This window comes from Dicentrarchus labrax, unplaced genomic scaffold (genome assembly GCF_905237075.1).
Source record: "Dicentrarchus labrax unplaced genomic scaffold, dlabrax2021, whole genome shotgun sequence".
Classification (NCBI taxonomy): domain Eukaryota; kingdom Metazoa; phylum Chordata; class Actinopteri; family Moronidae; genus Dicentrarchus; species Dicentrarchus labrax.
In genome coordinates, this window is record NW_026136723.1 from 18000101 (window position 1) to 18024899 (window position 24799).

The 24799-nt window shown below is 37.7% G+C and overlaps 1 protein-coding gene across 5 annotated transcripts in view; it reads right to left on the reverse strand.

Annotated features, from left to right (window-relative positions):
- Nucleotides 1–24799, reverse strand: part of csmd3b (CUB and Sushi multiple domains 3b) — a 346262-nt gene that overhangs the window by 114606 nt on the left and 206857 nt on the right. For 3 of the 5 annotated variants that reach the window (XM_051389946.1, XM_051389944.1, XM_051389941.1), the window contains exons 7-10: nt 24246–24367; nt 6216–6293; nt 1483–1570; nt 1209–1333 (exon numbers count right to left, since the gene is read on the reverse strand). In XM_051389946.1, the coding sequence (XP_051245906.1) occupies nt 1209–1333; nt 1483–1570; nt 6216–6293; nt 24246–24367 (413 nt within the window). The remainder of the gene's footprint in view (nt 1–1208; nt 1334–1482; nt 1571–6215; nt 6294–24245; nt 24368–24799) is intronic. The other 2 variants (XM_051389945.1, XM_051389942.1) reach the window with 1 other exon arrangement.

Here is a 24799-nt window from a genome sequence, read left to right on the forward strand (position 1 = left end):
ACACATGGAAAACAGCCAATAGAAATAAAGTTTTCCTATATGATCACATATATCACAAAATCATCCTCCAGGTGTGTCTGGATTCAGTGTTTTCTTACAGAATGAAATGGGGGATGTTTCAAATGGTTCAATTTAACATTTCTTTTTCTCTATGAGTTATGTTCCAAATACTTTAAATACGTTTCTTCAAAAATTGTTTTAGTTGGTGTTATATGCTAATGTCTTGTGATGGATCTAGTGAGTTTTACTTTCACAGAAGCTATAATTTAAGAAGAAAGAGTAGGTGTGACATTTTTCAGCTTTTCCTTGCCTCCGTCCTCTCCTTCTTCTGTTCCTGTGCCCTTACTTTCTCTGCCCCTACTAGTTTCTCTCTTTTTCAGTTCTATATCTCAGTGATTATGAGTTACTGTAGGTGTTAAAGTACCTCTTTCTGGTTCTTTCTCTCTCTCTCACATACACACACATGCATACACACTCACACAGACCCACACCCAGTGAATATTGGTTTTTATGTTAAAGTATGTGTCTCCAGCCACAGTCTGAAGCCTAGTGAAGGGAGACATGACAAACGACTTTGGCATTTAACATGACAGACGCCCTCTCTCTCGCTCTCTCTCTCTCTCTCTCTCTCTCTCTTTCTATCTCTCTGTCTCACTCTCTCTGTGCATGCATGTGTGTGCATACATGTGTTGCAAGTCTAAGACTAAAACAGTGGCAGATATGAAACTGGAACCAGTAAAGGAAGCTGAACAATGTCTGAAACGTGTTAATTATTAGAACACTTTTGTCACTGTACAGTATATTGTGTTTATGATGAGAGGGTGTAATTCTAGGTCCCGAAAAATCCCTATCATAACTCCTCTGATGAAAGCATACAACTGCAGCATGTTGGTGAGGCGCTACACTGCAAACATTGGATTATAGACTGTTTTATTTCATAATTTCATAGCCAGGGGCTTGAAACTGAATTGGGATTTTTTTCCATGGTAAACTAAGCCCCGATCAACACAAACTCATGCTGAGGAGTGGCCAAGGCTACACGCTGGCAACATTTTGAGTTAGTGTGCATGGGGAGTTGTGCTTGAGTGTTTTCTTACCTTCATTACATTTATGATTACTGCCTCTTTCTCCATCTGTGTCTGTGTCTGTTACTGCGGTGTCAGTAATTTGTATGCTTGTGCAGATGCATGTGGAGAGCTATTTCTTACCTTTACAGACCGGTCTGTGGTCACTCCAGGCTGCGAAGACTTCAGCCACTCTCTGGCAGCTGATGGTTTTACTGCCTTGAAGAACATAGTCTTCTCCGCAACTGAACTGCACCACGCTGCCAATGCTAAACACAAACACACACACATACGCATAATCAAAGTCAGGGAGTCAAAAATGGAAATGTATATGCACTCTATCCTGTGTATGCAGATATGTATGTGTATGCATGTCATTTAAAGTCTGCATGTGCATGTTTCTGTGTACATACTGTACCTGAAATCACTGCCATGGCGTTTTCCATTCTCTGGCTCTCCTGGGTCAGGGCAGGAGTTAGACGCCTGTCTAACGCCACCTTCATTTACTACACAGAAAGACAGACAGGTGGAGAGCCAGAGGAAGATAGGTTAAAATGAGGCACAGACAAGGATTACAATAAAGCCACACTGGGTCCAGCAAGCAGACTCTCCATTTAAAGAAAGTAATATCTAGATGCAGATGAATGTTTCATGTTTTGGGAATAATCAATCATAATTTTGATGTAAACTGCATGGCCATGGTACCACACTGCTGCCAAATCTGCAACACAGAACTGCTTCAATACACCCTGGCATAGCTCGAAAACTCTCTTTCACTGTCATTCTATTGATAGCATTCAGCACAAGATAATTTCCAGTTCTCCACTTTGAGTTTTGGTTTTGGAAGCCTGCCTGCCTTGTTACTTATTCACTTGAGTGACAGCAGGAAACAGGTGGAAGACAGAGCAAAGGACGAGTTAGACGGTTTGGTAGTGAGACAGGGATGACATAGCACTCCAGATACGATCTTAATTCTAACAGAAACAGCTAATCTTGACAGTAACACTCAAAACATCACAGTGGCAGAACAGAGACAACAGACAGATTTGCACAAATACTTTGAGACTGCGACATCACAACAGACACACATCAGACATGATGCATCTCTACTCTGTCTCTATAATTACAATACTGCTGACGACAGTAAATGTATGTAGCTTTTCTTGCCCTTGTTTTCCTTTTTTTCTTTACTTTTTGCTTGTTTGGTTTCTTAATCTTTTCCTGTCACTCAGCCTCCCCTGCCTCCTTTTCCATATAAAGAACCCCACAGCTATATTTCATTGGCTTTCCTCAAAAGACTACAGTATAGAATTTAGTAAAGGATAGAAATTTTTCCCATAAACCTGAACCATTTCCTTTGAGCATTTAGAAGTTTTAAAACTTTCAAGAGACATAGCTGCTGGGTTAACTTTGAGCAACGGACAGTTTGTCTAAGTGTGTGTGTGTGTGTGTGTGTGTGTTTGTGCGTGGATGAGCAAAGAGAGAAAAAGCAAAAAGCTTCTGTGTCTTCTCAGGGAAAGCCAAAGCAACATAGCTGTCAGGTAAGTGGAAAAAATGCAAACAACTCTTTTCCAATTCGGAAGCTTTCCATTTAAAAACTTTCCCAATTCAGAACATATTGTACATTAAAACTCTGGGGTAGTTTTTTCTAATACTGAGAAAAATCCATCATGTGGCGCAGAGCTGTTTCTAGTAGGTCGGTACACAACACAAGTATTAGTAGTAATACGGAGTCTTAATGAGCCGGAGTGCATTGATGACCTATTTTTACTCAATTTAGGCGCCCACGTGACGAGATCTCTCGTATTCCTTAATGAGATCAGGGTGAGAGTAAAATTATTTGAATAATCCTTGAGTTCTCCTCATCTTTCATTCACATCAATGAAAGTGAAATTAGGCCACTCTGAGGAATTTTGTGTTTTTTTTTTTTTTTTTTCAGTCGTTCACCCTTTCCTATGCCTGGTGTGTGAGTAGAATATTACCAAAGGGAGGAACTGTCTTGGTGTGCTTATTTATTTCAGCTATACAGCAAACAAAACACCCCGTGGTGTATTTTGATATTCAAATGCATGTACTGATATTCAAATCAGAGGGAAACACAACTAATCATGTATTTTTATGTAGTATAATATTCAGCTTATTCCTAAAGCAGCAACTAGAGGACAATGTGGCAATATTCCGTTGATCACTTATTTAAATTAGTTTTGATTGTGGGAGAACATAATTCTGTTTATGTTATTTGTAATTGTGTCATTACTTTTTGCCTTCTGCATATTTTCACTTGATCAGTCTAAACTTAACTTCACCTAGTTTTTCTTCTTATTTTTCCTGCTGTGAGAAGTCACTGTTCACCTCATTAAACAAGGTCTTTCTACACAGAAAACTGCTTTTAAAAAAATTCACTGATATAAAGCAAAAAGGACAATGGGAAGAAAATGTAAATGAGTTGCTGAGTTTGAAAAAAAAGTTCACACTACTCAGTGCTGCAAATGGTATTTCTTATTATTGATTGATTGATTATTTTGATTTTTTTTTTATCTAATAAGGACGCTGATTAAACCTACTATAAGTAGTTTTTAACTGGTTATAGAACAGTCTAAATGTCCTACTGATGGTTCTATATGACCTACATAAGCATACAAGACCATCAGGAAGAAGACTGGCTATTTGTATGTATTGTTCTTAATGCCTGTCACTGGGTAGGATTCGGTCGGATTCCCTGTGAAATCAATGAAATGAGAATTGGAAATAAACAAAAAAAAAAAAAAGGGGATTTCCTCATTGCTGCTCATTGTTGAAGATTTTTACTATTTTTAAATAAAAGCTAAAAAAATATTTTGTATTTGTTGTTCTGGCACTGCTTGCTAAACAAATATTAATAAAACTGATGTAGTTCCATTTTATCTAATCTTAAACAAAAACGCAGATTCCAGAGGACTCAGGGCCATTTCTTTTTTTTACAAAGACACCCTCCGCCCGGGTTGTTGAGCTGTGCGACTAACATGCATGTACATGTTGCGTCTGTATCAACAAACCCAGCAGGTGGTTGGTGTGTGTGTATTTGTTAGACTAGATAGTTTGTTGCTTTGTTGGAGCGGCTAATTTGACCATCTGGACTATTAACACCATAACAGAGGGACTGGTTACAGTATCAGTACTGTGCACACACAAACACACAAAAACCTACAAAAGTCACATACGTACACACATATAAATTCATGGACGTATACTGAAATACACATACACAAACATAAACATGTACCTACACACACACACACACACACAAACACATACAAACGCACACATACACAAGTTTTGTGCTTCACTGAAGAGTTAAACCAGTCAGAGCAGAGCAAATTAACATCTGAACCAATCAGAGCCAAACTAATTAACATACAAATTCACATCTGTAGGATCAAACCTCAACCATGACTCTCCAACCTGTCAGGAAACCTGATGAATCTGCGATAGACTGTGTCTCTATGCTTAGCTCAGCTAATACAGTATTTAAGAGTTTCACACACACACACACACACACACACACACACACACACACACACACACACAAATACAAACTGGACAAGCACAAAAGGGAAACATACCAACAAATTAGAAATGTTAAAAAATGCATCACTAGCAAGCATGCAAACCAAATAACAACATTGACAAGTAAGGTCTACTTATCTGTATGTATGTGTGTGTCCTCGCATCAATGCATATCGTATGTGTATGTATTTACACATGTCCTTGTAGCTTTGTATGAGTATGATATATATATGTGTGTAAAACATGTGTGTACCGTATTGTTTGTGATTAAACTAAATCGGAAACATAAAAGTAAATTAATATCATCAGAGTATGACTAAAATGTGTGAGAGTAGCTGCTTTTATGTGTGTGAAATAGAGACTAAGAGAGAGCAGCAGAGGTATAATAAAGACGCAAGGAAGTGAGAAAAAAAATAAAGAATCTGATATAAAATAACTCTAAAATATGTAAGGTTTTAGTGGCTCCTGACAGCTTTAATAAGTGAAATTTCAGTAACAAAAGGTACTGTTCTTTCTCTGAGAGATTTTTCATGCTTTTAGTACATGTTCTCTCAATGTCACAGTGTTGAAAAAGCTTTGAACTGAATGAAATAATATTCATGCAGCCATTTTTACATTACCATGAGTCAAATGACTTATGCACCATTAGCACCCTTACACTTGATAATTTCACTTCAGGGTATCACAGAATTAGTTTCCAAAGTGACTTATTCTTACAATTTCGGATTTCACAAAGCTAAAGGAAACGGTGGTAGTTCCAAAATAAGAGCAGTTAATTAACAGGGGAACTTTTTTGTACTTTTTGAGGGTGGACCCCTGGATTTTAGTATTGTGTATAAAACTTTTAATAATAAACCCCAGTTAAATTACTGCTAACTGTGAGAGGTTATGGATCTTCATACTCCAAAACTCAAATATAGATGGAGAGACTAGACATTAGTTCCTCCATTGGCCTTGTAAACTCAATAACTGCTTTGATGCCCCAATTGACTAGTACTTAAAGGTCTACAAAACTTTTAGGTGTTTGATCAGAAGAGAAGAGAAGAAAGACGAGAGGGATGAGGAAATAAAGGAGAAGAGGCAGGAGGGGGCGGTAAACAATGTTACAACAGCACATTCCCTGAACAAGCCCAAAGCAAGCCAAATCAAACCATAATTAAGCTTATCAGAACAAGCTACGTTTAAATATATCAAAGCAAGCCAGGAAGACGCATGCATAAACTGAGACACCATGACAAAAATACATATACAAAACATCAAACAACAAAAACATAGCAGTCAAGCAGAATGCAAGAGCAATCTCTTATAAAGGCTGTGGCATTTTCAACCCATTTGGGTCTCAAAAAATGTCACATTTTAACATGTCAGTCACAAAATTTAGCACTATGTTTGCGTGAATTGATGTTACCACATGTCTAAATAGGTAACACAAGATGTTTCTTTGCTGTCAATTAACAGAGGCACAAAAGTGTTGAAACTAACAGCCTTTTTAAGAGACCAAATAAAAAAAAAGCAAAACCAAATGTAAAAACAAGTCAGTCCAAGCTGAATCAAGCCATCACACGTTAGTTCATTAGCCATAGTGACATTAAGATGTGAACTCACATATTGAAAACTTGTTGCTGGAGTCTTTGCCAGGGAATAATTTAACGCCCCGCGATTTAAAATCTACTGATCGCTTCACTGCAGAGGAGAACAGAATACAGAAAAGAGAAGAAAAATCAGAGAACAGATTGGATGAAGTGGGGAAAAACACCTAGCGAAGGAATTCGAAAAAAAAAGGCAGATTCTTCTCCCTCACAATGCTGAGAGAGAGAAGAGTACAGTAGAAAAGAAAGTTACAAAGGCAAAGTAAATTTTAAAATGGTGAACACAGATAGCGAGAGAGCCAGAGAGAGACAAAAAGAGAAGTACAGAAGCAGACAGAGGAATGAAAGTAGGAAAAATTGTTTCAACAATAGCACCATTCAGAACCATTTGTTCATAGGAAGCTTAATCTTTCTCTCTCTCTGTCACTCAGATGCATACATCAGATGTCGAGGTGTTTTGTTGGAAGCCCCATCATATTCTGAACAAAAGCTGGTAAAGGAAATTGCAGCTTTAATCAGAATGACAATGATGCAGCTCTGTAATCAAAGCATTCAGATAATGGTACGTTAGAAAATAAATGGTCCCTTTAATCAGAGTAAACCAAAGACAAGAGCAGACAAACTGACGGAGGGATCCCTGTCAGAATGAGCTCTGTTTTCTAACATGGGAGACATCATTTCAATACAGGGTTAGCAATGTTGTGCCTGTATGTTACTATAGCTCAGCATGTATGTTTGGAAAGAAACGGTATGGAAGACAAAGTGAGTGGGCGAGAGCTGTGTTTGAATCCATGCAATTATAATAAAATCAAAACGCCTTGGGGTAATCTCAATTTGACTCCCTCCAGATTTAATTTTTTCTGCTCTACTCTGTCAAAATAAATGAATATAGTACCAACATAAATAATAAAAACATAAACACAAATATATCTTGTCCCGAATGACAAACTACAGTGACAAATCACTTTAATGAATGTCTGATAAAGTGGCTGACAGACGTCGTTTTCATAATGACCTGACTAATCCATTGAATGGTGACAAATGGCAGATGAGTTAATGTGCTACAATTATCCTAATGGTATATGGTGGCTACATATATGCGCATACATCAGTGACATTATATCTGACATGGTTAAATTACATCATGTGTATTTCATGCCAATAATTATCGTAGTGTCACTACAAACATGCACATACCCTACTTAAAATGTTGACATATGTACCAAATCGATGAACGTGCTAACGATTAATCTAATGCAAAGTGGCTGAACATTATCTCCATACATGCATTATTGTGTTAACTTACCAGCATGATAATTTAATGTGGTTCCAACTATATGTGTGTATGTGTGTATGTGAGTATGATGTGTGTATGTGTGACCAGGGTGACAGATACCAACCTCCACCCTATAATACTCAATTTGAATGAAAAATGTATTACTAGGTACTTAATTAATCTTGTTTAATAGATGTTAAAAGTCTAAGATGAATACATTCGCTAAGCAGGGCAATTTATTTTGTCTAAATATACTTTGTAACCACAGCATTAGCAACGTAAAGTACTGTATATCATGTGGAACTTACACATTTACACTGCCTGTTGAAGATGTATTAATCATAAATGTTGTTAGACAAAGCTGTCTTATAAATTAGACAGTAAACATACATAGTACTAGTATATTATATTTACTTTTAAACATGATACATCATCTTCCTTTATAAATTAACAGCAAGTGATTCTTAGAATCCTTAATTAAAGCACATCTAGACATGATAATGTGACAAAAATACCTCATGTAGCACACCTGACAGCAAAGAAAATATAACAACACACAAGGTTTTCATCTAACTGTAGGCGGTGTAACTCAAAATAAAAGCTACAGTTTGTGGCTTGAGTTATTTTGCTTTTTATTGAGGTTTAAGTTAGAATGTCCCTTTGCGTGAGCCGGGGGATTAGGAAATAATATCCATTTATTGCTGTAAAGAAAAACTAACAGGATTTGGTACTTTTAAGGTCCACTGTGATAGTGACTTTTAATGGTGATTTATTTTAACACGTAATAGATTTTTGGTTTAAAAGCACATTACAGCTTCAGGCCTTGATGTATTTTGAGGGTTCATCATATTTGTTCACATTATTAATGATGTCACCATGAGACTTGATACTGTTTTTGAAGTTGGGAACATTATGTGTAATTCTTTATCAATAGGTCAAACTAATCATGAACAACTATGAATTTCCATTACATCTTAAACTCATGTGTAACAACTGTTTATGGTTTATACAAGTACAGTATTCACATAAGAAACGTCCAAAAACACTTTATTACTCATTTCACAGGAATCCACCTACACAAAGAATTAAATGTATTATTCCTGACACTGGTGTCATAGATATTCAGAAGGGAGGGGGGCACACTTGATATCTGTTATAGTATCTGCACTCTCTTAGATAAAAAGAATCTTTCACTGTATTTCATTAATAATATTACCCCCCCCCCACATGCTTATTTTTCATGTCATTTCCCAAACAATTTGGAACAACTACAGACAGCTGTATTTAAAAATAAAGCTCCCAAGAAACTATGATAAGAAGAGAATGAATACATTTTCCATTCCACTGCATTGCAGACCTGACGTTGGTCCCTTTAACATGTGGCGGTTTTGTTCTTATTTGTGGACATAAAAAAAACCTTACGCAACATTAAAACAGAACAAAAAGGGGAGAGAAACAATATATTACACAACTGTATCACTGCCTTCAGATTAAACTATTTGAAAATGTCCCAATTGTCAGAAATTAAGAACATTGATGATCAACCGACTCTTGTTATTTTCTACAACGAGGGGAAGCTCTGATCTAGATCAAAGTCCTACAATCAGGTTTGAAATGTATTTCCCCCCGTTACGCAGCCAAATTGGGAAATCTGGGCCAAAAATAGTTAAAAGTCAAATTTGTTTTTGCCTGTGCAAATTCATTCACACTATAAAGCCCCTGTTAATATGCATCATAAAACCTGTCCTGTGTGAATATGCATCAAAGTTAAATATGCCCATGTTAATATTCTAGCCTACAAGCAGCAGCTCTACTGCAAACGACAGATGGAAGGGCATCAGCATTTTAGTAAACCATGTTTATGAATTAAAATATTGCTAGCAACAGAATAAATAAGAACTGAACTTAAGTTAAATAACTTAGAAAAAACCTAGTTCCATGATACACACACTGAACCATAGTCTATAACATCTGCTGGAGCCTGATGTAGGCCTTGATACTGACTAAAATATATTCTCTTTCAAAATTTATTACCAAAAGCTAGAGCTACACTGTTACCCAAGAAAGGATCCAGCTCAATGACTCACTGGTTTTAGTCATACTTGCTTGTTCACCTCAATACCATCTGGATTTCACATTTCTTAAGAGTCTTAGTGTGGAACAGTGGGGCATTCTCTACGGAGGTGATTCAAGCAGACAGGCATCACGCACTTTGATTGAACCCATCAGCTTTTGCCTTAGATGCCCCTCGCTGCTGTGTTAATGTACCCACAAGGGAAAGCAAAAATCTCCTGCTGACTATGGTAACACATGAAGACTGAGGACTAAAATATCATGGAAGGATTTAGAATATCAGCCCGAAACACAGTATCTGTCTAAATTTCCAAAATTAAGCAGTCAAATTCACATGTTCAAAAATATGAGCACTATGAGCTCTATTAACATTTATAAGCAGTATATAAACATTGAATAAATGGTTTATACGTGACATAAGTGTTTATTTAAGTATTTATCAACAACTATAACTCCTACTGTATTGTGTATAAACAGATAATGAATGATAATATAGTAAAAACCTGGTTAACTGATGGCACATGTAGATGCAGCGGCCGGTAGATTTAACTTGCTACATTTGACACATTTTAAAGGGCGATGCCCAAATTGATAAAGTTAGATGATCAGGAGATTTTGACTATGGAAACAGTTGAGCATGCAGATGCTGTGGCTGGTAGCTTCTTCAAACTTCTCTGTTTTTGTAATTTGTTCATTCGGTGTGATTTAACTGGACTTTTATCGTGATGGGCCACTTCCTGTCACCTCTCATCCAGTCACTTCCTGTGACCATAATCTGATACGACTTGATGGCACAGTGACCTGGTAACAAAACTCCTCGGCATCCCTTTGTTCGTCCTCTTTTCACTCTTTTCTCTCTGCTCTCTCTCCCTCGCCCACACCGGGCGATAAGCTTCCGGACCTCGGTGCGATCAGGCCCACCGCCAAGGCACAAGAAAGGATTAAAGTGCGTAATGGGAGTAAACTGCAGAAGTTGACCCAAAGTCTGCCAGCTGACTCTACAGGAGTGACACAAAGGAAAGTTAACGCAGAGCTGTGAACTGCAGGAAAACAAAGTAAACAGAGCAAAACACCTTTCTTCCCGCAACCTGCACAGCAAGGACTTTTGATGACAGGACAACAACTCTTTTAAACTTGGATCATCAACAGATTCACATAACTTAACAGGGTTAACGGCTAAACACAGGACTGTTTAACCCTCTGTTAATGTTTTGTATGAAGCCAATATCTCATTATTATTAAAAGAGGGTAGGGATGAGACTGAGCCTTCATCTTTTCGTCCTATTGGATTGTTGAACCCAGACATGAACATTTTTATGAAGTTATTAGCAAATAGGGTATATAAATATATATCATCCATCATTCATGCTGATCAAACTGGCTTTGTCTCCAATAGGTTCTCATTTTTTAATGTCAGGAGATTAATGAATATAATGTATCATGGGTATAGTAGGGGTTTAAGGGTGGCTGCCCTCTGCCTAGATGCAGAAAAGGCATTTGACCAAGTGGAATGGGCCTATATGGTGAAGGTACTGGAAGAATCTGGGTTTGTTAGTCAATTTGTTTCGTGGATTACAATACTTTATTCCCATCCATCTTCTTCCATCCTGACATATCAAGAAAGATCAATGCCGTTCTCATTACACCGAGGGACACGCCAGGGCTGCCCCCTCAGCCCATTGCTCTTTGCCATTGCTGTTGAGCCTCTTGCCATTAGTATTAGGAATCATCCTTCTATTGAACCCATCCGATTGGGCAATGTGGAGCATCATATTTCTCTATACACGGATGATGTTGTTCTCTTCATATCACAACCTGAGCAATCTGTTCCTGTTCTACTAGATCTTATAAGAACATTTGGTGAGGTTTCAGGATACACCATTAACTGGCGGAAGAGTGAATTTATGTTGCTGGGTGCTGATCTCAATGCTGAATTTTTGCATAATCTCTCATTCAAAATTAGAGGTTCTTTTATCTCTTTCAAAATGTTTCCATTTTTTTGGCACGTTCTTTTTTCAAATCTTTGGATTCGATAGCTATGCCTTTTATTTGGGGCTTCAAAGTTCATAGAATTTCAAAAACGTATTTACATAAACCAGCGGAAATGGGAGAGTTAGGATTACCAAATCTCCTGCATTATTATTTGGCAGCAAATGCTAGGGCCCTTGTCTATTGGCAGGCGGGTTACAAGATGGAAGTATCTGCTGAGACTCCCTCCTGGGTTGCCATCGAAATGAGTGGTGTCAAGAACAGTTCTCTTCCAGCACTTCTTTTCTCAGCACCCAGACCCCCTGCAACTAAGGTGAATAACATGATAGTTTTTAATTGCTTAAAAATATGGCAGCAAATTAGAAAGGGTTGCTGGTTGCCAGACACTTCTATTTATGCCCCAATATATCGCAATCATGCATTCTCCCCATCCCTTTCAGGTGGGTCCTTCAACATTTGGAGGTTAAAATGTTTAGTTACTTTGAAAGATTTGTATATTAACAAACAGTTTGCCACATTTACTCAACTAAAAAACAAGTTTCTTCCCACAATACTGAGTCTCTCCCAGAAGGTAAAATGACTTATAAGCTTTTGTTGGGTCCGCCTGAATCCAAAAAATTGGTCTCAGGCTTTGTAAATTTATTTTCTGAACATGTGGTTAATGCCCTGCACTCTTTGAAAAAATCCTGGGAGGAGGAGCTGGGGATGATGTTTGGAAGGAGGGCCTTGGTAGGACCCGATATTGTTCTTTTAATGCCAGGCACCAGTTAATCCAATTTAAGGTGATGCACAGGCTTCATTATTCAAAAACCAAATTGCACAGAATCTTTCCTACCATTTCCTCTCTATGTGACCGATGTAAATCTGCAGAGGGCTCTCTGACCCACCGTTTTTGGACATGTCCGAAACTGTATAATGTTTGGTGTGACATATTTAAGTGGTTTTCTGATGTGTTCGACTGTGTGTTTAAATCTGTCCTGGAGATTGCATTATTTGGGATTTCTCCTTCGCTACTTAAACACAATGTTTTGATACAGAGCACAATTATTTATGGAATGGTAATTGCAAAGAAAGTGATTTTAAGACTCTGGAAGTCAGATACTGTGCCTCAGTTTAAGACTTGGTTGAGTGAGCTCACTGGTATTTTACATATGGAGAAAGTCCGATACGGCATGATGGACAATCTTAATAAATTCTCGGATATATGGAAGCCATTTCTGGCTCACCTTGCTAAATATGACACTGACCCTGACAAGCAAGGAAGTTCATAGAGTGCCATCCACCTCTCATTGTTTAGAATTTGTGCTAAGATGTTAATGCCAGTGATGCAGCAGTGTACTTAATTAATCTTTTTAAATATGCCCTGTGTTTTTGTTGTTGTTTTTTTTTGGTTGTTGGGGTTTTTTTTTGCTTGTTTGTTTGTCCTGCTCTTTGTTTCTTGTTTTTTGTGTATCCTGTTATAAAAATTGAATAAAGAAACCCTGATTTTCATTATGGTTATGATGTTGATATGTTCAACCTAGGTCACGGCTGTAACTGTAGTCTTTGAGACACCGCTATGGTGATGTTAGTTGAAGTTATGCTTCACCCAGACACCATCGTTACATGTCACTAACTCCCTTTTAACTTGGCACCACACACACGCCTAAATTTGGCTTTAAACCTCAGCACACACGAGGAGAGGTAATTCAAACCTCGCTCTTTTCACATGTTCCTTTGTGTCTGACCAACACGTGTTTCATGCTCATTTGAAGCGCACTCACATTATTATCTTTTTAATAAATGGTCGTGTTTATAAATGCTGGCCTATTAATAAAAGAGTGGGTGATACCAGCCTCTCCCATGCAGAACTCCAAATCCTTCTGGTTAAGCTACTGATTTTGTTTGTAATTATTAATTTAATTATTTATCAGATTTCCATATTGACAGGTTTGTGTATTTTATGAGACTGAATCAATCAATTTTTAGCTATTGTTTCCCTTCTTTAAGGGCTGTGCCCTGAGGAACTGACTAATTAAAGTTATTATTTATTATCTTGATAATAGATTGGTTTTGATAGCCAAAATTAATTGATAGTGTGGTGCCCATTTAAACCACTGTTACACCAACAAATGGTGCCACTGTGTTTATCATAGCACCTACATCAGATTAGATCACGTCATTCTAAGGTAATGAATACAAACTTTTTTTTTTTTTTTTCATGGGTTGGCTACAAATTCTCGATGAATACCTCTGCACACACAGTTATTTACAGCTTTAATATATTCAATTAGTGAGCGCAATCAGTGTGTGAGGACAGTTGTCAGTGTTGTAGACATCCTCTACATTTGATTAGCTATTTTGTAACCACAGACCAGCAATCATACAACATCACCAGATTGTGTCTATGCAAACTAGCTGCATTTATTCAACCAAGTACACTGAATTCCCTACTACACTTACTGTAATGATCCCAGTGCTAACGGCCCTTTTGATAGAGTACCAGCTGAAAAAGGAGTCAACAATGAAAGCCAGTGCCGGTGAAATGCAAGCTCCAAAATAATATAAAAGATGATAAAGGGGTAGTTCATAGATTTATGAGCTCATATGAACTCCCTGAGGCCTACAGTGTCTCTCTACTCAGTTTGACTAATGGTTCTTAAGCCAAGGCTGACAAGGAAAAGGACTTTGGGATTTATTTACATAAAAACTAAATGGTATATTCCACATGTACTAAATGCCTTTTCCTTGGCTGTAATTATCCAGAGCATTTCAAGATGTGTGCACTTGATCACGAGCAGGTTTGAGACATTATGAGAGTCATATCAAAGGTACCATGCAGTCGACAATATCCAATATGTCAGCCTCCCTGAGGGGTATACTGTCTCACTGCTCGAGTTGAATAATGTTTCCGTACCAGTGGTTGACTGGTGTTTCTTTTGTACTGACTGACTTATTTTGTTGCTATAGCATTGGCTGACTGATAATGCCGTCAGTTGTTCATTAAGAGCCAATCACAGCCCTGCAGACACAGAAACTCATGAATACGTAATGAAGAGAGATGATGGAGGGATGTGATTGGTAGGTTCTGCTGCAGGGAAGGAAACAGATTGTTCATACCTGACACCCGCATAGACAACAGACAAACAGACACACACAAATACAACAGCCACAAACACACACCCACACACACACACAGACACACAAACACAGCAGCACACACCCATTACATATAAAAAGTACACATTTTGATAAATTCATCAACTTAAAATAGACACACATACATAAGGAAACACCCACTTATAAATGACACATATACAGAGCAGCAGAAGATACACCAGCGGTGACAAGAGTGACACATACAGATGCACACAATTCTATATGTGTACAGGAACACAGGTAGACACACACACGTGCAAGGACACACATATGCTTAAAGCACATGGGCACACTCACAGGCACACACAGCGACACAATCCACAAACACACACATTGACAGCCAGGTGTTGAGGGTGCTGGGTTGGGCATTAGAGCAGAGTACCATGCAGGGAAGTGTGTGGACAGAATATCTAATCAGTGTAACCCTCAGAATTTGCTAAACCCTATCCATGCTGAAGATTTAATTTTTTTGTATTAGGACATAATCAGTAGAGAAAGAACTGAACACAGAGCCATGAAGTATCAGTAAACAATGGTAAATTACAGAAGAAAGGAAGCTTGTGTGCTCCTAATCCAGAAGGAGCACAATGTCTTTATTTCATCTTTCAGTGATAAAATGTAAGGTTTCCAGTATGTAAGTATGTTTTAAGTGTCTGAAATGCATAGTAATTATTGTAACAAAGTGTCTGAGCAATGGAACAGTATCACAGATGCAAAAGTGTAACTTAATAATCTTGGTTGATGGCGTCATCCATAGACATTGACATATCTCATATTAGCCACAAGGGGGCACAGTGGCAAACTGTAAGTGGCCAAATGAGTGACTACAGTAGGCGATGTCTCTGCAGATCTTTACATCTAATTTGAATAAAGTTAGAGGTAAATTTCATTCATAATCAAGAGGAAGGCTGCTAAAAAGCTTTGCACTGTTCCTATTTTCTGTGCGTGGGTCATTATAAAAACAGTCACAGGTTAGGGTCAGGGTCAAGTTTCCTCTGACATACAGCAATCAGAAGATAGATGTGACATTTTCATTATGCTGATCTTGGAGAAAAAATGCTTTCTAAACATTTCAAATGTTGGAGGCTGAAAGTCTATTGATTTTGAGGTGCTACCTCGAATTCAAACAGGATGACCAAAGAAGGTCATCGAGAACAGTCAGTCCAACCACTCCCTACATTCTGTCACAGGGGAAAATTCCTCCGTCCTGGATTAACTGAAACGTATAACTTTCAGTGGTCAGAGGTGCATAGCAAAAATAATGAAATTGTTATAGAAGGTTGTGTGGAAGCCAGCCATTTGTTTGGCTTGAATTGGAATTGATTGGAATCTGCCATTGCAAAAACCTCAAAAATGCACCTACTACCACACCGTGATACTCTTGGATTTATGTTTGCTTTTAAGGTGTGAAAATATGAAATATGCTGTGAAATGCTGGGAAAGACCTCTCGAGCACTAGCTCTGCTTTCGGCAAGTGCTGAATCAGGAGAGCTGCAGACATGTCAAGCCAATCAACATCAGAAAAGTACGAAAAGTTACACGTTTTATGATCACCACATTGTATTACTCTGTATTAATTGTTGCGGATTTGCACATATAGTGAAACTGCTGAAAGACCTCTACATTAATACAGCATTAAGGGCGTGTTAATACAAGATGAGGCAAACATTCAGGGTACAAGACCTTTAACTGTAAAGATTTACCTTAAAGGAATTATAATAACACAAGGTTTTCTTTAAAATGTTTGGCAATTAATCCAAAACCAGTAGTACACATGCATAAAGAAGTTAATCATTTGATAAATCATGAAAATGAAAAACAGCCTCTAATGCTTGAGAGAGAATACTGTAGTAACGATGCAGTAAAAAGGATCCATGTATTTCTCTCTCAATCACATTCTCTCAGGCATTTTCTCCCCCTCCTCCCTGTTTTCTTTGAATACTGATGACACTTTTTTCTTTTAAGTCTGCAATATTTAACAGATTTAGACATGGGAATTCTAGTGAGGTTAAAGTTCATTTGGTGCTTTTAATCATCGTGTTTTTCAGGTAAACTGTGACATCCTGACTTTGCAGCATGGCCAGGATCTTTCCACTCATACTTTTTCTGCCCCCTTCACCTCCACTTTCTGTAATGTTAATGTTAATTAATAAGAGCCAGACATTATTTCTCAGTGTTCAAACTAAAATTCGTGCAGTAAATGGAACCACTGGCAACCATTCAATCGACTATTTGGCTGGCTGACTGACCCTCGAACTGGCTGACTGCCAGACCAAATGGCTGACTGACTGGCTGACTGACTAGACACTCTAGGCTTTTGCCTGACACTGTTAACAGAGCTACTTACAGTAAGTGCAACAGTAGTAAAATCCAGATTGACCAGTGGATTGACTGGATGACTTTGTGAATGACAATTACACTGTAGGAATGTGACTGGTTTCTTGTGTGTGATGATGTGCACTGAGGTCTCTTTCAAAATGATTGGAACTGAGCAAAATTCAATTACACTGTGAGGAAAATGTTGCATGAGAGAGAGTTATAAAACACTTGTGGAATGACGATTGATGACTAACAACACACAATTAAATCAGATTCACTGGCTTTAGGCACAGTATGAAGATGGCAGCAATATTACGACAAATGACAAATGGACTCCCCATCGCATTATTGTACTTTTAAGTTCTTAACGAAAAGAATTTTGAAATACGCAGTTATTTAGTGAAACTACGCTCTGAATTTATAAACTCTTTATTGTTTTTTAACTAATTTTCATGATGTCTGGAATCAGATGACCTCCACTTATCTCTGGACTTGAATATATTAAGCAATATAGTAAGAAACGTTAACATGAAAAAACACTGTCTACACTGTTTGACAGTATCACATATGGACGTTCTGATTGCTCCAACACTTTAATATTAAAAAAATATATGGACAATGATTGAAACACTCCCAAACCAAGACACTGTGTTTTTATGGCAGTAATAAAGAAACAGCATTGCTCTTGTATTACAGATTACAGAAAAATGTAAGATCTGACTCATCTTGTTCAGTTCTTGTCAGCTTTTTAGTATTTAGTTTCAAACCATGTATGATTTCACTACTGTCTGAGGTAACGTTACATCCAATAAAGAGAGAGAGCACTGCTAACGTAACATAACAGGGCTTTTTGGTATGTAACCCCACCAACTAATAGGTTAATGATGTTCACCTTTGCTTTGGAAGTTACAGTAGGCTATTACTGTAGGTAACGAATGTGGAGATATCCATAGCTTGACAGGCCTGCCATACTTGATAAGCTATGATTGGATAATCACTGTCTGGGGGAGGGGTTTAGCACACTGTCCGTTTTGTACATCATGCATATATTTCGAGCTGGAAGAGCAGTTACCTGAATGGCTAGCTTTCTGATGGCTGCATAGCTGACTGTGACTCACAGGATGACTGAAAAGCATGTATGACTCAGTGACTGGCTAGGTAACCCACAACTTTTCCCCCAGTTTCTTGTTATAAATAATTACAGAGCAAAATTTACTGTAAAATTGTATTGTCTTCTCATATATTATTCCTGTAGCTGTTAACAACTCAGAGTTTATTTGGCAACATGAATCACTGGTTCCTAGCTTTGGGTGAGAGCTATTCATGTTCTTTTTTTTATTTAACAGGCAAGATGACTGAGAACACATTCCCACTTCCAGCTACAGCCTAGGGGGGTATTTGCTGGGGGGTGAGACCATACTGTAAGACACCCAGTCACATCTGGAAGCTGGCTTGTTCTACCACAGTCACTATACATGGGAATGTAACAGCTGGGTTTCGGTGGTTTACTGAAGGGAACTCTGAGCTCTCAGCCTTTTACCACAATATGGTTTTCCCAACCTGTCCTCACATTAAAACCTGCGATCTTTAGGTCCCAAACAAGCTGCTGAAAAGTCCAGCTACCACCAGTGTATCATCAAATTCAATCTAGAAGTATGCATAAAAACGATCAAACTTCAATCTGATTTGTTGTTCCAGTGTAAATGCCTTTAGGTCTCAAACTGTAATTACAGTAATGAAGCTTTTAGCAAAAATTCAAGCAGGAATACAATTATAGTTTTAATTTGATCATCACATTAGGGATCCACCTCAGTTATTATACAATGACTCTACTGGAAACTGTTTGCAGGCTTTCCTGTCAACAAATGATCATCCTGGCTGAAGGACATTTTAATGAATTTCCCTGTTATGTCTCTCTACTGTCATCGCTGTCACTTAGCCACCCCATCACCCAACCGCCACAAGTGTCTATGCCTTCAAAGGGGGATGTCTGCTATTTGTAGGGTTTTACCTGATTTAAATTGATCTAACTGACACGGTCAACTCTAAGATAGAACTTCTACAAGTGTGGTGTCTTTCCTTATTAAAAATACAGTTGAAACTCATCCCATGACTTTATGGTAAAGATATTATCTGAGGACTGACAAGGACCCTGGAACTGACAGTTTTAATGTCATGCATTTTACATGTAGCTGCAATATTACCAAAATAAATAAATTACACATTTTTGTATAATTATTACTTGTGGTTAATATACATGACTTCTTTTTTGCAAGATTAATCAAGAAATGTATATTTTAAGAAAAAAACAACTTCAGTCTACATCAACAACAACTGGACAACACATGGCTGATGTGGGAAACCCCCATGTAGCATTTCGGCCTTCAGTCCACTGTAGAGCTACAGTATACCAGCTGAATATTGTAGCAGCGTCCCAGGGTGACTACACTTACATAGCTTGTGTACAGTCCCCAAATGACATGTTGTAAGCACAATTATGATTAAATGAACTTACAGCAGTTCCCAAGGTGAGACGCTACATCCACTCTGATTTCATCTTGGCCTGCAGAAGCACTGCATTAAGACGCTATCGTGTGTTTCAAAACACATTCACACATCACATCTAAACTTTCTACAAATGAATCTTTGAATGCATTTTGGCCCTGAGGTGAAAAGCATTAACATGTGCTCTGAAACGTGGACATCGTTGGATAATTGCTGAGCTTCAATTAAACATGATAATGGACATTTCATGGTTGTGCTTATGTTAAGCTGTAAATAAGTAAGGAGCAGAGATATAATGTATGGCATATTCACCAAACAGTCAACACATTGTGATAATATATTGATATTGTAGCACTCATTTTAAAGGGAAAAAAAGACTACAATTTTCTCTGATTGACTTCATTTTCCTTTTTAAACATTTTAACATATGATATAAATACTTGATAATTGATCATCTCTATAAATATCAAAAGGGCTGCTTGAGATCTCATATATGTAAATTATGTTAATAGGAATGATTTCTCCATTTAACAAGAACCCTATTACCCTAGGGAGAGATTTCTGAATTGAAATGGTAAATTCCTTTAATTTAAGTCAATCAACATGTAGCCTATGGCATGTTTTAAAACATTGCAATTTTGAATCATTTTGAAGCATCAATTAAGCAATCAAATGGATAATTAAATCTGTAAAATTTTGTTTGGCCATGCAGAGGAGCTGCAGGCTTTATGAGGCTTTTGTCCATACACACAGCTATCCATCCACACACATATTCACCTCCAACAGCCATTAATGACAGCGGGGTATTTAAAACACTTAATGTTAATACTTAAATATTTTGCCAAACCTCACTGCCAAATGACTTCTATCCCCCCCATCTCACTCTGGCTATCTCTCTCTTTTTGCCTTTTTCTCTGTTGGTTTCCATTCCTCGTTTGCTTTTAATCTCTTCTCTGGAGCTCCTCACTGTTTTACCACCTCCCCTCTCTCTTTTTCTCTGTTGTTCCTTTTTGATGTTCTTTGTTTATTCCTTCCTCTCTGCCCCTGCTTCTTTGCAAACTTGGATATAATTCATTAGGACATTATTATCAATTCAGAACTTCATAATTTGGGCAGCAGCAGGAGGAGGAGGTTTTTATGAGCTGAATGGCTGACATATAACACACAACACACACACACACACACACACACACACACAGAGAGAGAGAGAGATGGTCTGTCCAGCACCTAGAGCCAAACGTCTCCCTCTGAGGTCTCATAGCAGTGTCTTATAAACTAAACTAACCCTGCCAAAGCATATTTGTTCATTTAGTCTCTCAGAGACAAATTTGGAATTGTTTTTGTACAGTATTTTCTACTAAACTAAACAAACCCTGCCTGAGGGCTTTGCCATTCCAATTTATTCTCCTGGAGACAAATAGACTTAGTAGTAGTAGACCAGAACAGCATATGGCTAGCGGGGGAGAACTACAGTCAAAGTAAAAAAAGTAAATAAATAAAAATTAGTGGAATATCATTAAGTGGAACTGTTTATAATAAAGTGGAGTTGATGAACATGCTAAGAATGCCTAATTAAAGAGAAAGTAAATCTGAAGGGAATAAAGCATAATAAATGTGGTTGAACACTGCACAATAAAAGTATACTGGACAAACTAAATAAAATTCAAAATAATAAAAATATTTATTTAATAATCTTCTGTGGTTAATAATTCTAGAAATAATTTACTTAACACTTGAATGTATGTGTATTTGTGCATCATATGGTTGGCCGTGTGTGCATGTGTGTGTGTGTGTGTGTGTGTGTGTTATCTTTCTCATTTGTTTAATATTTTCCATGTTTTACTGTAAACCGCATTGAGTTTACCTGTTTATGAACAAATACAAATAAAATAAACAAATAAAATGGCATATGTAAACTAATGTGGTTTTTCCTCTCTTCCAGTGGTTTGCAAGTGGCTGAAATCAACAGGAGCGTCAGTAGTGGTATTGGCAATGTTGCAGTCAGAATATTGATCTATCCTCACTTCACTGACACTGTTGACACGCGTTTCCTTACTCGAACGGGAAGTAATGTTATAATATGCTCCAGTAAATTTAGGTAATGCATTAATTTTCTCATTGGCTGGTTTACTGAAATCCACAGACAGTTGCAGTGAAACTATATTTCAAAGACAACCTGTGAGAAGTAGTGTGAGATGTTTTTAGAGATGTCCTTCAATATAAATATGCTTTTTTTGGAACAATGTGTAAGGATTAGGTTTCTCATTAGCAGTAACCTTTTCAGCCACCCAACCTGCCCTTCTGCTAATGTGTAAGAACCAAAGGTAATGGAGATGACTGACAGCTGACAGGGAGTAGTCAATCAATCACAAGCTTGTTAAAAACTCCACTAATTAATCAACTAACCTATCCCACTGACACCCCTCATTAACATGTTGATTAACCTTTTAAACTAATTAAGATCAATTAAGATCAATTATACCAATTAAAAGCAAATCTCAAGGGGAGTGGTCAGGTTGTCCGTCAATCAAGGAGAGTGTCTGAGCCAGAAGGAGAGATGTGGAGAGGGGGTGGTTAAAGGTGAGAGGAGAAGATCGGGTAGGAAAGAAAGATCAGAGGAGGAAGAGAGAGGAAAATATAAAGGAGGGTCAAGGAGAAGGATGAGCGATGTGAGAAAAAGGAAGGAAAGGACAAGGATTAATAAAACTTGAACTTTGATTTCTAAAAGCTCCTTTCTATATGCTGCATGTGTACATTAAGAATACTTCCTTGGCGATCCAAATCAAATCTGTCAGTGGTTGTTGCTCTTGCTTTTTTGGCAATTTGCCTTTACTTTTACATAGAGCAAGCAACATCCGCTGTGAGGTGTCATCTGGGGTCATATTCGACCTAATGAACTCGTCATACCCACAGATGGGGAAATTATGCAGAGTTAATATAAAATCATCACTGAATTAATTGGGGTTTCAATTATTTAATTGGATTAATTGACCACAGTCCTGCAAGTGGCTAATGCAATACGCATACAGTAAAAATGTACAGGGTCATAAAGGAACCCTTTTTCAGATGCAAATATCTAATGTCTAATGTATAATATCAGCTATAGAACAATACATCTACATTTGTGTCCACACTGGATACTAATTTGTACCTCAATAGCCAGTTTTTCAGATGCTAACTCCTGTGGGGAAACCAACGCTTGCTGTCTGAAGAAAGATAATATACATTCAAAGATGTTCAGAAAGGTTTCTCAGTAATGATAACCCAACAAAAATTTGCTAATTACCATAATTACTGTCGCCACAGTAACTACAGTATTACATTCACCATTGTGTGCGGACAAAAATACCTACAAAAAGAGAGCAGAAGAAAAAGTTTTCATAACTCCTCTTCAAATAAAATATTACATCATATGTGACACATCTTTGAATGTAATCTGTGTTTTTTTTTCATCTTTTTTTAAAACATGACATGTAAACACTAACATAGCATGTCCAAATAGTGCCCAGTTCTTAGTAAAGCACATGGCACCAGTCCCAGCTCCGGATAGGTGGCATTTTGAATGGGTGCACACCTATTATTCCTATTTTTCTACTATCTTTCTTGCCTGTGTCTGCTTGGTATTTTGGTAACTTTCTATGAACTTGAATGCGCTGAAGTAAGATGTGAGGCACAGTAGGGAGTGTGTCAGTAATAATCAAGTGGCACAGTGCAGTTGTGGTGTCAAACATGACCATGATTTACGTGTGTCCTACCCGCCTACTAAGACCAGGTCAATGACGCATGGTAGTAAAGTAAGTAACACTGTACTGTTCCCATGACTTTATTTTAAACTGGTTTAACTCTACAACAATAAACACACACATTCTTAATTAAAGTGGAAGAGTTAGAGGAGCTGATACATAAAACACCTACTGATAGTGTATTTCAATCACACTCTGCTTCCAACTGTGCTGCAGGTGCGCCACACGCCTCTGGCCATAAAAATACAAAACACAGCTCCATGGCCTGTGTACCTTGTGATGTTGAATAGACTTGATGCAGCATGAGCTAGTGATTCATAAAGAAGGGTGATTACAAGAACACATCTTTTTTCTTGGAAAAAACAATCTGAGACTAAAACATGGGAGAGGAAGAAAAACAAGTAAAGGGTAAAATGTAAAACCTATCTCTTCTTTGTCTGTGCAGTTGTTCCACACATTCAGCTCTTATTATCGCTGCTGGAAGACATGGACGTTGCCAAATAAATTTCCTAATGTTTTCCACCAGTTAGGGTTTGTGTCAAAGAAATCTTACTGTACGCCTATGAGCAGTTTACCCGAGAGAAAAAGAAAGAGTAAAAGAGAGAGAAAGAGAGATGCAGAAAGATGGAGACAGTGAGAGAAACTGTAGTAGAGAAGAGACGGGAAAATTGGAGTCAACAGGCGTAATTAAAGGGAGTTAGAGGCAAGCTGATGGGGAAAAACTGTCAGTTGAAAAGCAAAAAATCAGCATAGAGAAAGAGAAAAACAGAAAGGCAAAAAAGAAAACAAGGAGGCAAAAAAAGCTAAAACAGAACTTCGAGAAGAACCGTCATTAACAAACACAAAGACATCTGTAGATATTGTATATATATATATATATATATATATATATGTATATATATAGTCCTGTTCATCATAAATGAACACAGCATATATTTGTGTGTGCGTGTGTGTAAGTGTGTACATTAAGATGCAAGTCTCTGTGGACGTAATCACATCTTACCCATCCTACCTTGATAATGTGCACTGAAACCACGGTAACGGTGGTTGCCATCAGTCACAAAATGCAGTCGGAGCCAGTTCTTGTTGCTAACGATGGGAGAGGGAACATTACTGCCTGACAACCTGAAACAAAGATAGAAAGAACATTTGTAAGAAATTGAAAAAAGCACACACACACTTACAAGACCTTAACCTTTGTCCTTTTTGTTTTTCATCTAATCCTACAATAGGCCCTTAAAGATCAGGTAGAATGAACCAAAGTTGCAAAAATCTCCTCACTCTTAACGTTTTTCAGTTTAATTGGCTCTTTTAAACACAGACAATGCACGCACGCATTTATGAGTACAAAAATATACTTAGATGGAGCAGAGAAAACACATGAAACGGTGCTATTCTGTAAAATAACAAAGCCAAAGTGTGTACAACAAGGTATCCAAGCTTTAAAAATGTCTGCAACAACAGACACTAAAGATTAGCCTAAGGTTTAGTAACATTACTCAGACTTCTTTCACTTTCTCCATGTTGCCTGTGTGTCTGTGTGTCTGTGTCTGTGTG